Below are 14,620 nucleotides of genomic sequence, written 5' to 3'. Positions count from 1 at the left end.
ATCTGTTTTGTCCCTTAAAAGTGGTTGAAACTTGGTAGCTGAATGCATGGTGGCTTAAGCATCCTACTTAAATGACTTTGCAAAAATGATGAAATTTTTGTATTTATACATCTTCCAATTTTAAATATCTGTGCCCATATTTTTTTTCCTTCTTTTCTGGAACATTTTCTTCAGACTAAGATATTGAAAATACTCATAACTTAGTTGCCATTTGTATCTAAGAACAAATGTTTTAAAGACATTAAGAGAGATTTGTGATGTGGGCTCATATTCTCTGTCTACATCTATTGTTTTAGTTCTAAGTTTCCCTATGGATGAGCCTCACATATACCAATAATCACAGCAGTATAGGTTTTACTAGAAGACATTTTATAACACAATATGCAGTATTACAAAAATGTTACATTTATTATATTTGAAAAATACATGTACAGCACATAAAAATTACATTTGTGCATATTAAGGCACATCACGACAATACACTTACAAAGTGGGATACATAATGGTCTTAAATTATTCAACTGAAAACTAATCTTAATGACAGTTATACAGATATATATTTAAAAGTTTATGTTCACTGTAAATGTATTCTTCATAATACTGCGACTCTGCAGATATTGTATCGGATATTTTAATGTCTTCGTCGTCTTCTTACTCGTCTTATGGTGTATGCTGCAATAAAGAAGATTAGTTATTTTGAATTCATAATTGAATATAAATTTTGCTTCTCTTCACATAAACACCAAAATATATAACATACAGAACAGACACAAATACTTTCTCATTTACTCTGAAAATTGTTAAGAGTAGAGGAGTTAACTTTTGAAATTTCAGCTGCAAAAATGCTGAATTTGTTGTGGGACATTGTGGAATACTCCAGATTTGGCTACTATAGTTTCATTGAATTCCAATAGATGGCAGTGCTATATGCATCCTTCAAAATGGCGTTTGTAATGGAGGTGAATTCGAAGCAGAGAGCTGTCACTTAGTTGCTTATGGTGGAAAACAAGAGCATCGCAGATATTCACACGTGTTTGCAGAATGTTCAAGATGGTGCTGGTTAATGTTGTTAGTGAAAACCGCCAGGGCAAAAATGCAATTAAAAGTGACAATAACTGTAAAGCGTGTGCTAAGAAGGTGATGAAAGGATTTCAGTGCACAGAGTGTCGATGCTGGTTCCACGAGAAATGCTCAAAAGTGTGTGTAGAATTTGTAACGAACTACTTCACTTGGATATGCCGTACCTGCGGTGTGGAAACACATGAACGAGAAATCACAAACACTGTTAGGGACAAAGACAAAACAATAAAAATGCTTCAGAGTGGTATCGATGCTTTAAACAATAGGTACATTGCTCTCAGTGAAAAATACAGTGACATAAAATAGACTATGTGGAAAAGAATCCCATCCAAATGACTTCCACACCTCAAGTATGGATACGTGGCACCGAGCAAAAAACAGCGTCTCCTCAAGTATTATGCAGGAGAAAATCAAAAGGGTAAGCAAAATAACTGTGACCAATAAATCATCACACTGGATTTTGAAGAATGTTACGAAATACTGTGTGAAAAAAAGAGTGATCAGCACTCTATTGCTAATGAATACAAGACGTCTGATGTGAAAGTGCAGCAGTGTCCGCAGAAACACGAGGTGAAATTATTTGGGGACAGCCATGCGTGAAACATCTCAAATCTAATGTCAATGCAGGCTGAGAACAGTGTAAGTATTTACAGTGAAGTAAAACCAGGGGCAAATTTCAACACAGTTACTGCTGGTATAAACAATGAATGCTCCAAACTCACAAAAAAGGCCTGTGCAGTGCTGATCGGAGGTACAAATGACGTAAACAAAAACAATGCCAACCGATTCATTCAGAAACTGATCTTAGTAACACAATACTTACACCTCACTAATGTTACTGTAGCCACTCTACCACTCAGGTATGACCTATCTGATTGGTCATGTGTCAATACACAAATTAAGCAAACTAATCATAAACTGAGATATTTTTGAGCTAAATTTACAAACGTAAAATTATTAGATATTAGTGGCTATGAAAGGAACAGTTTCACTACACATGGTATGCACCTGAATCAGCATGGCGAAAGGGAACTTATCACAGATATAAACCAGGCTAAAGAAGAAATCTTTCACAAAAAAAGAACATCATTATTATGCTTATAATTGCGCTGGGTGCTCCTTCACAGGGAAACTGCTAAAATGGACCAAATCTTCCAGGATTTGGTCCAAAAATAACGACAAGCTTCCTGATAAGGAAATTAAAACACACAAAAGTAAAAAATAAGAACTTAATGGCTCAGAGAGGGAACAAAATAGATGTAAAGTAGGCCCACTTACCATCTTGCAAGTCAACATTTGCAGCATTAGGAACAAGCTGTTAGAGTTAGAACATATTTGAAAAATAAAAAAAAAAAAAAATTGTGATGTACTGTGTGTTTCAGAACATTGGCTTACAGAATGTCAAGTAGATTTGTTCATACCTAATGAGTACATTCTGGCAGCTATAATGTGTAGAAACATCAGAGAAAATGGAGGGGGCTGCAATATTTATCAGACAATGTATACAATTCTCTAAAATATATGTAAGTTCATGGTCCTCAGAATTAAATAGCAAATTTACTTGTATAAGAGTGATACACAAAAATATTGCAATTGTTAGCTTGTATAGATCACCAAACAGTAGTGTTAACTTATTTTTTGAAAAGTTTGAACAAATGATAAGAAAAATCTTAAAACTCAAAACAAGTGTAGCAATATGTGGTGATTTTAACATTGACTTACTATACACACAGGAACTCAGCACAAAAACATTCATAAACCTACTCAGATCACTAAATCTATGTTATACTAACAATAGCCCAAAATGTGGATATGCCTGTTTGGACAATATTATAGTTAATTTTTCTAGAAACCTGTATAGTGTAAGCATTGCAGATGAATGTTTTGCAGATAATGATCCTCTACTCCCAACACACCAGTATACACAGCCAGATAAGAATTATAAGGTTGTAAATAAGAAACCAAGCATGACATGGGTTAGAGGTCAGAAAGATGAATATATCAAATTGTTCACAGACTCCCTCAGAAAGGTAAACTGGGGCTTTGTTTATGAATATGACACAGATCAATCAACTGTTGAAACTCTATTTAATAATTTCATTAAGACATATACTGACTTATGGTACTCTTGTTCACCAATGAAAAGAAACAGTACTAAACCAAATAGAAAATGAAAAAAGCTTAAATGGTACACTGATGACCTTGCTAATATCCGGAAAAACATGCTTTCACTGTACAAAACATTTAAAAACAACGGCAAATGTGCGACAAAACAAAATGATACTTATTATAAAGACTACCTGACATATAAAAAACATTACAATGCCAACCTTAACCTTAGCAAACAAATGGCCTATGAAAATTACATAGAAGGAGCCCCAAACAAATGCAAGGCTGCTTAGGATATTATAAAACAAGAACATACCTCTACCTAAACACATGTTGTTCTACTTGAGCCAGAAGAGATCAATAATTATTTTACACCTTTAAATAATTGTAAAAGTAAACTGCACAAATGGTCAATTGACAATCCATACTACAGTCTTACAGAATCCTTGGATACTTGTAACATAGAAATTGAGTTTTAAGTCTATGATTGCAATACTGTACAACTGATTACTATAGCATAAATAATTTGTACTTGTAATGTAAACACTAACTAATATAGTAATTTTTTATGCAGCTAGACATCATTATAAAGCCTATTTCACTGCATGTGGTCAACAGCAATTAAGGAATCTGAATCAGAATCTGAACTGGCAGGGAACAGAAGCATGGTGAAACATTGGGAAGGCATCTGTCATCATCGGAACAGATTCTTGCAAACCTGTCCCATCTCCTGCATGACGGCTGACCACACACAGCTGCGACTCTTGCAATGTTGGAACATGCAGACACTCTCATAAGAGGTGATCAATGGGTCATAATCAGACATTTTGCTACATCTCTGTTGGTAGTACTGACACACTCATCCACCAGCTGAGGTACTCAAGGGTGTCAGCACTGTAGGTTCCTTGCTGTCTAACACAAAACCTTAAAGAGCAATGAATTTGGCCCAGAGAAAGATGCACTCCACAGGAAGCAGAACTAGGATGATGGGGAGAATATTGATGTAGCAACACATTGCTCTTGTCATCAACTATTAGAGTGGTACCATGTGCACCATGGACCCAGTAATGTGGTGTACGGCCAGTGTGTTTCAATGGAGATTACACTGAGGTGATCAAAGTCATGGGGTAGCCTTAAGCATATATACAGATGGTGGTAATATTGTGTACATAAGGTATAAAACAGAATCGCATTGGTGGAGCTGTCACTGTACTCAAGTGATCCATGTGAAATGGTCTACAACATGACTATGGCCGTTCAACGGGAATCAACAGACTTTGAACAGGGAATGGTCACTGGAGCGAGGCACATGGGACATTATATTTAGGAAATAATCAGGGAATTCAATATTCTGAGATTCACAGTGCCAAGAATGTGCTGCAAACAACGAATTTCATTCATTACCTCTCACCACAGACAGTGCAATGGCTGATGGCCTCCACTTAACGACTGAAAATAGCAGCATTTATGTAGAGTTGTCAGTACTTACAGACAAGCAAGACTGCAGGAAATAACTGTATGAATCAATGTGGGACATATGACACATTGATCCTGTAAGACGGTGCAGCAAAATGTGATGTTAAAGGGCTATGGCAGCAGATGACCAACGGAAGTGCATTTGCTAACAGCACGACATCACCTGCAGTGCCTCTCTTGGGCTCGTAAACATATCACTTGGATCCTAGATGACTGGGAAACCGTTACCTGGTCAAATGAGTCATGACTGGTAAGAGCTGATGGTCTGAACATGATACAGACCCCACGAAGTCACAGACCCAAGTTGTCAACAAGACACTATTCAAGTTGATGGTTGCTCCATAATGGTGTGGGCTGTGTTTGCAGGGAATGGACTGGATCCTATGGTCCAAATGAACTGATCATTGACTGGAAATGGTTATGTTTGGATACTTGGAGACCATTCATGGACTTCACCTTCCCAAACAATGATGGAATTTTCACTGGGCCACAACTGTTCATGATTGTTTTGAACATTCTGGACAATTCAAGTGAATTATTTTGCCACCCGGATCACCTGACAGGAATCCCATAAAATATTTATGGGACATAGTCAAGAGGTCAGATGACTACAGAGGCAGCATGACTCAGTATTTCTGTAGGGATCTTCCAACAAGTTTTTGAGTCCACGCTACATCAAGCTGCTGACTACACTGAGCAAAGGAGGTCCAACACGTTATTAGGAGTATCCCATGACTTTTCTCACCTCAGCGTATGTTGAAAAATAGTGGTTTGTGGCCAAAAGAGTGGAGAATAATATTGTGTATTGGAATTCTGAATAAAACCAACCTGCTTCAAGAAAAAATGTATTGTATTACTTACTGAATGCACTTTGTATAATTCTCATTGGCTATGGTATCCCAGACAAGTCACTGATACAAATTTAAATCACTTGTCAACAGGGGCTTCCATCTACAAATGGTTATCAATACTATAGAAAGGCACAGGTAATATGTATAATATGATGGGAGATAGCCTCTAAAATGTCTTACTTATAAGCTCTGATTCATTACAAAATATATGTCTGTAAATGGTGCATTGTTTACAGAGAACTTTTATATCAATAATCATTTATGAGGGAAATTATTTCAGTCTGTACTTACAAAACAGAGAAACAGAAAACAAAATTCTCAGCTGTCATGCTGACCTCTAATGTTCAATAGTTGCCAAGATGGCTGATTAGATGGTCAGGCAAGGAAGAGAATGTATGCTTTGGCACATAGGAAACTGACATCTCAAATCATTTTAGATTGTGTCATGTCAATAGTTTCAATTGTGGATAGTTCTTGAACTATTATTAAACTGTCTGGTAAAGATTCAACTGAAATTGAAATTTCTCTTCTAGCAAAAGGAAGCAATTTTTCTGTGATGCCCTTTAAAGTACCCACAGAGGATATTATAGTAAATATTGAGTCAGGGATCTGACAGATGAGGATAAAGCCACAGTCCTGATGAGGAGTGAGAACTATCATGAAAGGATCGACAATATTTTGGATCCCACCATTTATGACAAACTTCAGAAGGATCCTACTAAGAAGTTTTTAAATATCACCAATCAATTGGTTAAAGCATCTTCATTCTCCCCTGACAATAAGAAGTTACTCTGCAAAATGGAAGCCAAACCACCTAGGCTCTATGGATTACCCAAGGGGCACAAACCACAGATTCCTTCCAGGCATATTGTGAGTGCTATAGGGTCTCCCACCCACTAATTACCTAGATGCCTTGCCTCACTGCTGCAACTTTATTTTGTGGAACTGACAGTCATATTAAGAATTTATATCATTTCATTGACAAATTAAAAGAAATGCACATGGACCAAGGTGATATCCTTATTAGTTTTGATGTGTCATAATTTACCTCAATTCCAGTGAATGAAGATATCTCATGTATAGTGGTTATTTTTCAAGCAGATATTGTGGAATTATTCAGACACTGCATCACCATGCTCTATTTTCAATACATGATCTTTATGAACAGACTGACAGGGTGCCTATGGTCAGTTCTGTTAGTCTGGCTGTGACCAATTTGAATATGGAGAACTTTGAACAACAGGACTTTCAGACTGCCAGTAAAAGACCAACCAGGTGTTATCATTATATCAGTGATACTTTTGTAGTATGGACACACTGTGCAGAAATGGATGCCTTACTGATACATCTCAGCAGTATCAATCGGAAAATACAATTTGTGTATGGAGACTGAGAATAATGGCCAACTGAATTTCTTGAATGTGTGTGCTATCAAGCCAGGGGCAGGCTGTTAGGCCATAGGGTATACAGAAAAGCCATGCATACTAACCATTACCTGCATAAAGATTTTAACTGCCAACACAGATGATACAAGAGGTAGAGAGGGCACACAAAATTGGTGAACTGACTGACTTAAAAGACAAGTTTGAAGATCTACTGTCACCATTAAAGAAGAATGGTTATTCTAACCAGGACATAGATCAAGGACTTCAATCTAGGGAGAGAATTGGGATAGATGAGGTATGATGGCTGCCCAAAGGGAAAGTTTTCCTTCCATTCATCAGTACCATTACACAGTACGTTGGGAAAGTGTGGAGTAAATATGGTGTGGAAACTACCTTCAGATCTACCAGGAATATAAAAGAATGTTTGAGATCAGAAAAAGATATACAACATCCTTTGGCTTCACTGGGTGTATATAAAATTCCTTTTAGCTGTGGATTGATTTATACCGGTACCACAAAAAGAAGTGTTAACACCTGTCTGGTTGAATACAAGAGGAATTGCCACCTGGGACATACAGATAAATCATACATGGTGGAACATTTTTATCAAGAAGGTGACCATGGAATGAAAGTCACTGATAGAAGCATTATATCAAAAACCTTGTTATTATCATGCACATATTTTTAGAGAGGATATTAAGATTTATAAATACCATAATAATTTTAACAGAAAGAGGAACATGATAAATTATATAAAATTTGCACATCAACATTGCAACATAAGAATGACAATTTATTACTTTCAGTTGAGAATGTTGGCATCACCAGAGATAATCCCACAGTCAATGTCTTGTGATGGACTGTGATGCCCTCTACACTGCTCGTATATTTGCCACATTACCTCTGAAGATGTCTCCCACAGTCAGAGAGGAAACATTAGGAAAAAGTTTTGTATATCAACCACAGCCTATCAGCCTGGAAGTTTTAAATGAGGTGAGTACCAGCTGTGAAAGCTGATATTACGTGATTAAGTTATGTAGTGCTTGTCATGGAATACAAATGAGGTGTACTGATCTACATCTGCACCTACATCCGCATCTACATCTACATTGATACTCTGCAAATCACATTTAAATGCCTGGCAGAGGGTTCATTGAACCACCTTCACAATTCTCTATTATTCCAATCTCTTATAGCGTGTGGAAAGAATAAACACCTGTATCTTTTTCGTACGAGCTCCAATTTCCCTTATTTTATCATGGTGATCATTCCTCCCTATGTAGGTCGGTGTCAACAAAATATTTTCGCATTCAGAGGAGAAAGTTGGTGACTGGAATTTCGTGAGAAGATTCCACCACAACGAAAAACACATTTCTTTTAATGATTTCCAGCCCAAATCCTGTCTCATTTCTGTGACACTCTCTCCCATATTTCACACTAATACAAAATATGCTGCCTTTCTTTGAACTTTTTCAATGTGAGTCCTATCTGGTAAGGATCCCACACTGCGTAGCAGTATTCTAAAAGAGGGCAGACAAGTGTAGTGTACACAGTCTCCTTAGTAGGTCTGTTACATTTTCTAAGTGTCCTGCCAATAAAACACGGTCTTTGGTTAGCCTTTCCCACAACATTTTCTGTGTGTTCCTTCCAATTTAAGTTGTTTGTAATTGTAATACCTAGGTATTTAGTTGAATTTACAGCTTTTACATTAGACTGATTTATCACGTAACCAAAGTTTAATGAGCTGCCACCTTTCACACCATTCAGATATTGTTTCAAATCGTTTTGCAGTTTGTTTTGAACTTCTGATGACTTTATTAGTCAATAAACGACAGCGTCATCTGAAAACAACCAAAGACAGCTGCTCAGATTGTCTCCCAAATCATTTATATAGATAAGGAACAGCAAAGGGCCTTTAACACTACCTTGGGGAGCACCAGAAATCACTTCTGTTTTACTCTATGACTTTCTGTCAGTTACTACAAGCTGTGACCTCTCTGACAGGAAATCCCAATCCAGTCACATAACTGAGACGATATTCGATAAGCATGCAATTTCCCTTCGAGCCGCTTGTGTGGTACTGTGTCAAAAGCCTTCTGAAAATCCAGAAATATGGAGACTTTTGTATCCCATCCAGAGATGGAATAGGTTCAAATGGCACAGAAAGTGTTAAGGTAAAGATACTCGGCATTGCTATCCAATCTGCTAACAAGAATCACAACACCAATGAGGTGTGGCTCACTGTGTGGATAAAATACGTCCATGTAGCAATGAGCATGCAGTTTGGTTTGCTTGTACGAAACTATTAGTAGAGCTGTTTATGACCCAGTTGTAGTCTTTGAATTTCCTTTGCTTACATTTTAGCAGATTGTACTAGGTAAGTTTTGATCAAAACAAAAGGTCTTATTAGGCTCACAGCTTGGATATTGAAGTTACTCGCTCCTTCCACTCGGTGTCATCAATGATGTACATCCCCAGGCGGCTTCGCTGCACCAGACTGTGACTTTTTCTACAAACCATTCTTTGTCTATCTAGCAGGATACCGAACATGGCTTAGAGAGAGAGAGAGAGAGAGAGAGAGAGAGAGAGAGCTTGCGTGAGTGCATGCACGCACATGCGTTTCATAGACTGTTAGACAAATGATTACGTTAAACAGTTTGTTATCTTGAATTATTAAAGAAGAATGTGCATCTTATGAGTAAACAAACATTTTATATTTAATCAAATACCAAATGGAATAAAAATTGAAAGTAATGAATACTCACTAGTTAAGGATAACTGTTTCTGTTGTACTTCGGCTCTGTAGATGATCTCTGTGAAAATAGAAATTTATTATTTGAGAGAGAATCAACTAGTAAATGAAACCCTTAAAAGTTAGAACTAAACATGAAATCTTGCACACAGTTTAATTGAAGATGTCCCCAATATCACACACACACACACACACACACACACACACACACACACACACAACACACACACACACACACACACACACACACAAATAGAGAGAGCGAGAGAGAGAGAGAGAGAGAGAGAGAGAGAGAGACTTTAGCATGACATATTAGGATCTTCCTCTTAGACTTTGAAATGATAGCCTTAGTGACAGGTGTGTACAGGTTGGGTAAAATAAAAGATTTAAGAGCATTTGATTGTGGCCAGATGGTCAAGATTACATCTTAAGTGAACCAGTTGTTGGACTTCAATAGATTTCATTGCCTATAGTGTACTTTGTATACCTTAGCATGATGAAACTAGTCCCACCAGTTCAATATGTTGCAGACAGTGGTTTGTAGAAGATGCAATTAACAGTTGGATAGAATTCATTATGACAGAGAGTAAATGGTCTGCAAGGGAGCATATCACTTATTAATTTAATTCTGGTTAAGAATAACATTTGTGTGTCCTATTGTCGTCGCGCATATATACCATCAAAAATCATTTATTCTCTATATGATACTGATCCATGTTATTCATGTGATTACTTCTCAACTCACAAGACAGATTACCACTGACCATCTACACTGAAAAATCAACCATGGCAGAAAATAGCCTGCATTGTGACAAAATAGGAAGTTAATACAATAGCATCTACCAATATCTAGATCATTAGATATTAAACTCACATGCCAAAATACTAGTCATCACTTAAAAGATCACACTGGTTACTTTGTAGCACTGTGCATGGTACCATGCAGTCATATGACCTATATCACTGGTGTAGATGATGGCAGTTAACTGGTGTGTATGTGCCAATCGACTGCATGGAATCAGCGCAATTAGATGAGTTGATATGGAGATATGATAAAATAGCACAAAAGGAGCTACTGCACTTGGACATGCCAATGACCACATCCTGAATGAAGTTGCACAATTTATTATAGAAGTTATTTCTTTTGGTGAAGTGAGTGACATATTCATGTACCTGAAGCTATTTGTAAAGGCTAGTTTAATATATTCAAGGGCATTATTTACTGAGCCTGACAATCCCATTCTATCAGTAACGGATATCAAGTACTTGTTAAATAGATTTGGCACACTATGCCCATCGGTTACTAATGTGTCATCTACCCTTAATGCTATTTTCTCCTGTTCCTTTCTGGTTCTACTAGTCTCCTCTTTCACTATATCCCTTATTGTTTTTATTTTGTTCCCTGAAGTTGCTATCTTCTTCTCGTAGTGCATTTGTTTACATGTCTGAATTAATTTTTTTAAATATTTTACAGTATTCCTTGTATTTAGCTAAATCATCAGCATTGGAGCTATTCTTGGTCGACAGATACATTTTTCCTTTTTGTCTTACAGGAAATCTTTATTCTTTGTGTAATCCATGGTTTTATTATAGACTTCTGTTTAATTTGAGTAACTTTTAGAGCAAAACAGTTTTCAAACATGGTACTGACATTGTTCATGAATGTGTTATATTTTTCATTCATGTCATGAGCACTATAAACATCTTTCCAGTTCATAACTTTGAGAAGTTTTCTAAAACACTCAATTATTGGTTGATTGACTACTCTCCTGTACTCAGATTTAGTAGTCTTTATAATCTGCTTAGAATTTACATCTAAAACAAGGAGCTGTCCGAGGTGTCTATAAGTAATGATGTACCACTGGCAGCCATGCACCATGGTGTAAGAACACTGGTTGTAAAAATATCCTAATAGGGACTGAAGGAAAGTGTTATGCCTTGTAAATAACAGTAGGTTTCAAAGCACACACAAATTACTACTGTCAATGAATATAGGTCCATCTAAACCAGTTTCCAAACCAATACTAGTAAAGGTTCTGCATGCAGCTGACATTCAAGACTTGGGTACCTTCCAAAATGCCACTGCTCACAGCGTCACGCAAAGCTACAAGTCTCCAACAGGCCATGTTTAGTGTGGTCCATTAAGCCACAATTTTGCATATTTTCAAATAATGCAATTTGCCAAATGCACAAATAGCCTAATGGGTTTAGCACACAGTATGTGGAGGGTGTAGTTTAGACCAGAGGTGGTTACATGATGTTTTAGGTTTTGTTTCCGTACAACAACTTAGGACCACTCATTCACTAAACTGGGTTGTTTATTTCAACATTCTCAGTGACCAAGTGTTGTGATTTCTTCTAGATCATCAAAATTTTGTAGACACTCCTATCTTCCACGATGACAACGGTTGTGTTCACACAGCTGCACACATACATTCATTATTGAACACACAGGCACTGTGTTGTACCTCAGATGGTCCAATAATGTCTGGGACTATTGGGACCAATGGGTAAAATATAGCAGTCAACATCCCAACAATTTCACACTACAAGACCTAATCATAAATGATTGGCTTTAGTTGGATACAGCACAACTGAGGAAACTTTATTTTGTCAAACTGATGTATTTTCAAGTTTATATGTAGTGTTAAATCATATTAGTATGTTGTCTCCTGTGGGTGACCAGTTTTTTGTCCACTGTCTTTACTAATTCCATTGGAGAAGAACTGAGGAAGTATGTGACTGTGACTTGCCAGGAAGTCATCCTAGGATGAGCTGTCGAATGCACGGTAACCAGTCCACTAAGTTCCCATAAGAAGATCGTCATCTCTTGTTACTGTAGGCTGAGCAATACACATACATCAGGGTAGAGTATCACAGAACAACAATACACAATTAATATTTTCAAAATGCAATGACTATCAGCACGTTTGTATGTTCTATGATCACGTGTACAGCAAACATTACACGCATGCTGGAAGCTTGCACTCATTTCACCCATAACATGCATAAGATCTTCACATTTCAGAAATTGTTACCCAAATAGAAATTTTCATAGGATAAATACCAGTCAGAATGTGTGTATGTTAATGCAGTTTACTGATGAGGCTACATAAAAATATGATGTAATCAATGACACACAAAGAAACAGTCTGTCACCTCAGGACAATATCAGAAGATACAGCAGGAAGAAAAACATGTTGGCTGAATAACTAAGAGAACATTGTTCTGGCATTACAGAATTTAGCATGCTTCTTCTACATCTGTATCTACACAGATACTCCCCTAGCCACTGTACGGTGCGTGGTGGAGGGCACCCTGTATTACTGCTTGTCATTTCCCCTCCTATTCCACTCGCAAATAGAGAGAGGGAAAAATGACTGTTTGTTCACCTCTGTATGGGCCCTATTTTCTTGTATCTTATCTTCATTGTCCTTATGCATGATGTATGCTGGTGGCAGTAGAATCATTTGGCAGTCAGCTTCAAATACCAGTTCTATAACTTTTCTTAATAGTTTTTCTTGTAAAGAACCTCGCCTTCCCTCAAGGGATTCCCATTTGAGATCATGAAGCATCTCCGCAACACTTACATGTTGTTCGAACCTACTGGTAGCAAATCTAATCACCTGCCTCTGAACTGCTTCAATGTCTTCCTTCAATCCAACCTGATACAGACCCCAAAAACTCAAGCAGTGCTCAAAAATAGGTTGCACCAGCATCCTATATGTGGTCTCGTTTACAAGTGGACCAGTGTTTCCAAAAATTCTCCCAGTAAACTGAAGTCAATCATTTGCCTTCCCTAACACAGTTTTCACATTCTCATTCCACCTCGTATAGCTTTGCAACATTATGCCCAGATACGTAAAGGAACTGACTGTGTCAAGCAGGACAACAGTAATAATGTATCCGAACATTACAGGTTTGTTCTTCCTACTCATCCACATTAACTTACATTTTTCTACATTTATGGCTAGCTGCCATTCATCACACCAACTGGAAATTTTGTCAAGTGGTCTTGTACCTTCCTACAGTCGCCCTACTTTGGCACCATGGCATCATCAGCAAACAACCGCAGACTGCCGCCCACCCTGTCCACCAAGTCTTTTATGTAAATAGAGATCAACATGGGTGCTATCATACTTCCCTGGGGTGCTCCTGATGATACCCTTGTCTATGATGAACACTTGTCAACAAGGACAATATACTGGATTCTATTATTTAAGAAGTCTTCATGCCGCTCACATATCTGCCAACTTATTCCACATGTTCGTACCTTTGTAAACAGCTGGCAATGGGACACCGTGTCAAGTGCTTGCTGGAAATCTAGAAATAAGGAACATGCCTGTTGCCCTTCATCCATAGTTCTCAGTATACAATGTGAGGAAAGGGTAAGCCGAGTTTCACATGCGTGATGCTTTCTAAAACCATGATGTGTGGACATAAGCTTCTCAATCTCACGAAAGTTTATTATATTCAAACTGAGAAGATGTTCAAGGATTCTGCAGCTAGCAGAAGTTAGGGATATTGGTTTGTAATACTGAGGGTCTGTTCTTTTAATTTTCTTATATACTGGAGTCATCTGCTCTTTTTTCTAGACGCTTCGGACTTTGTGCTGAATGAGAAATTCACAAGAAATGCAAACTAGGTAATGGGCCAATGGCATAGAGTACTCTTTGTAAAATCGAACTGGTATTCCACCCAGACCTGGTGATTTATTTGATTTCAAATCTTTCAGTTGTTTATCTATCCCAGGTATACTTATTTCTATGTCATCCATATGGGAGTCTGCCTGATGGTCAAATGACAGTATGTTTGTACAGTTCTGCTGTGTGAATGATTTCTTAAACATGAAATTTAAAACATCAGCTTTCATTTTGCTATCTTCAACTGTCACAGCAGACTGGTCAACAAGAGAGTGAATGGAGGCCTGAGACCCACTTAGCGACTTTACACATGACCAGAATTTT

At 37.5% G+C, this 14,620-nt stretch overlaps 1 protein-coding gene across 1 annotated transcript in view; it reads right to left on the bottom strand.

The window, feature by feature from the left end:
• Positions 1–578: 578 nt before the first annotated feature.
• LOC126471641 (protein PFC0760c-like) overlaps positions 579–14,620 on the bottom strand; it is a 308,363-nt gene continuing 294,321 nt past the window's right edge. Inside the window, exons 13-14 of the mRNA XM_050099876.1 lie at positions 9,667–9,714; positions 579–672 (exon numbers count right to left, since the gene is read on the bottom strand). Coding sequence (XP_049955833.1) covers positions 632–672; positions 9,667–9,714 — 89 coding nt within the window. The 3' untranslated portion in view covers positions 579–631. The remainder of the gene's footprint in view (positions 673–9,666; positions 9,715–14,620) is intronic.

This window comes from Schistocerca serialis, chromosome 3, assembly GCF_023864345.2.
Source record: "Schistocerca serialis cubense isolate TAMUIC-IGC-003099 chromosome 3, iqSchSeri2.2, whole genome shotgun sequence".
Lineage (NCBI taxonomy): Eukaryota > Metazoa > Arthropoda > Insecta > Orthoptera > Acrididae > Schistocerca > Schistocerca serialis.
Note: the sequence above shows the minus strand (reverse complement) of the source record. Positions and strands in the feature narration are given on the sequence as shown.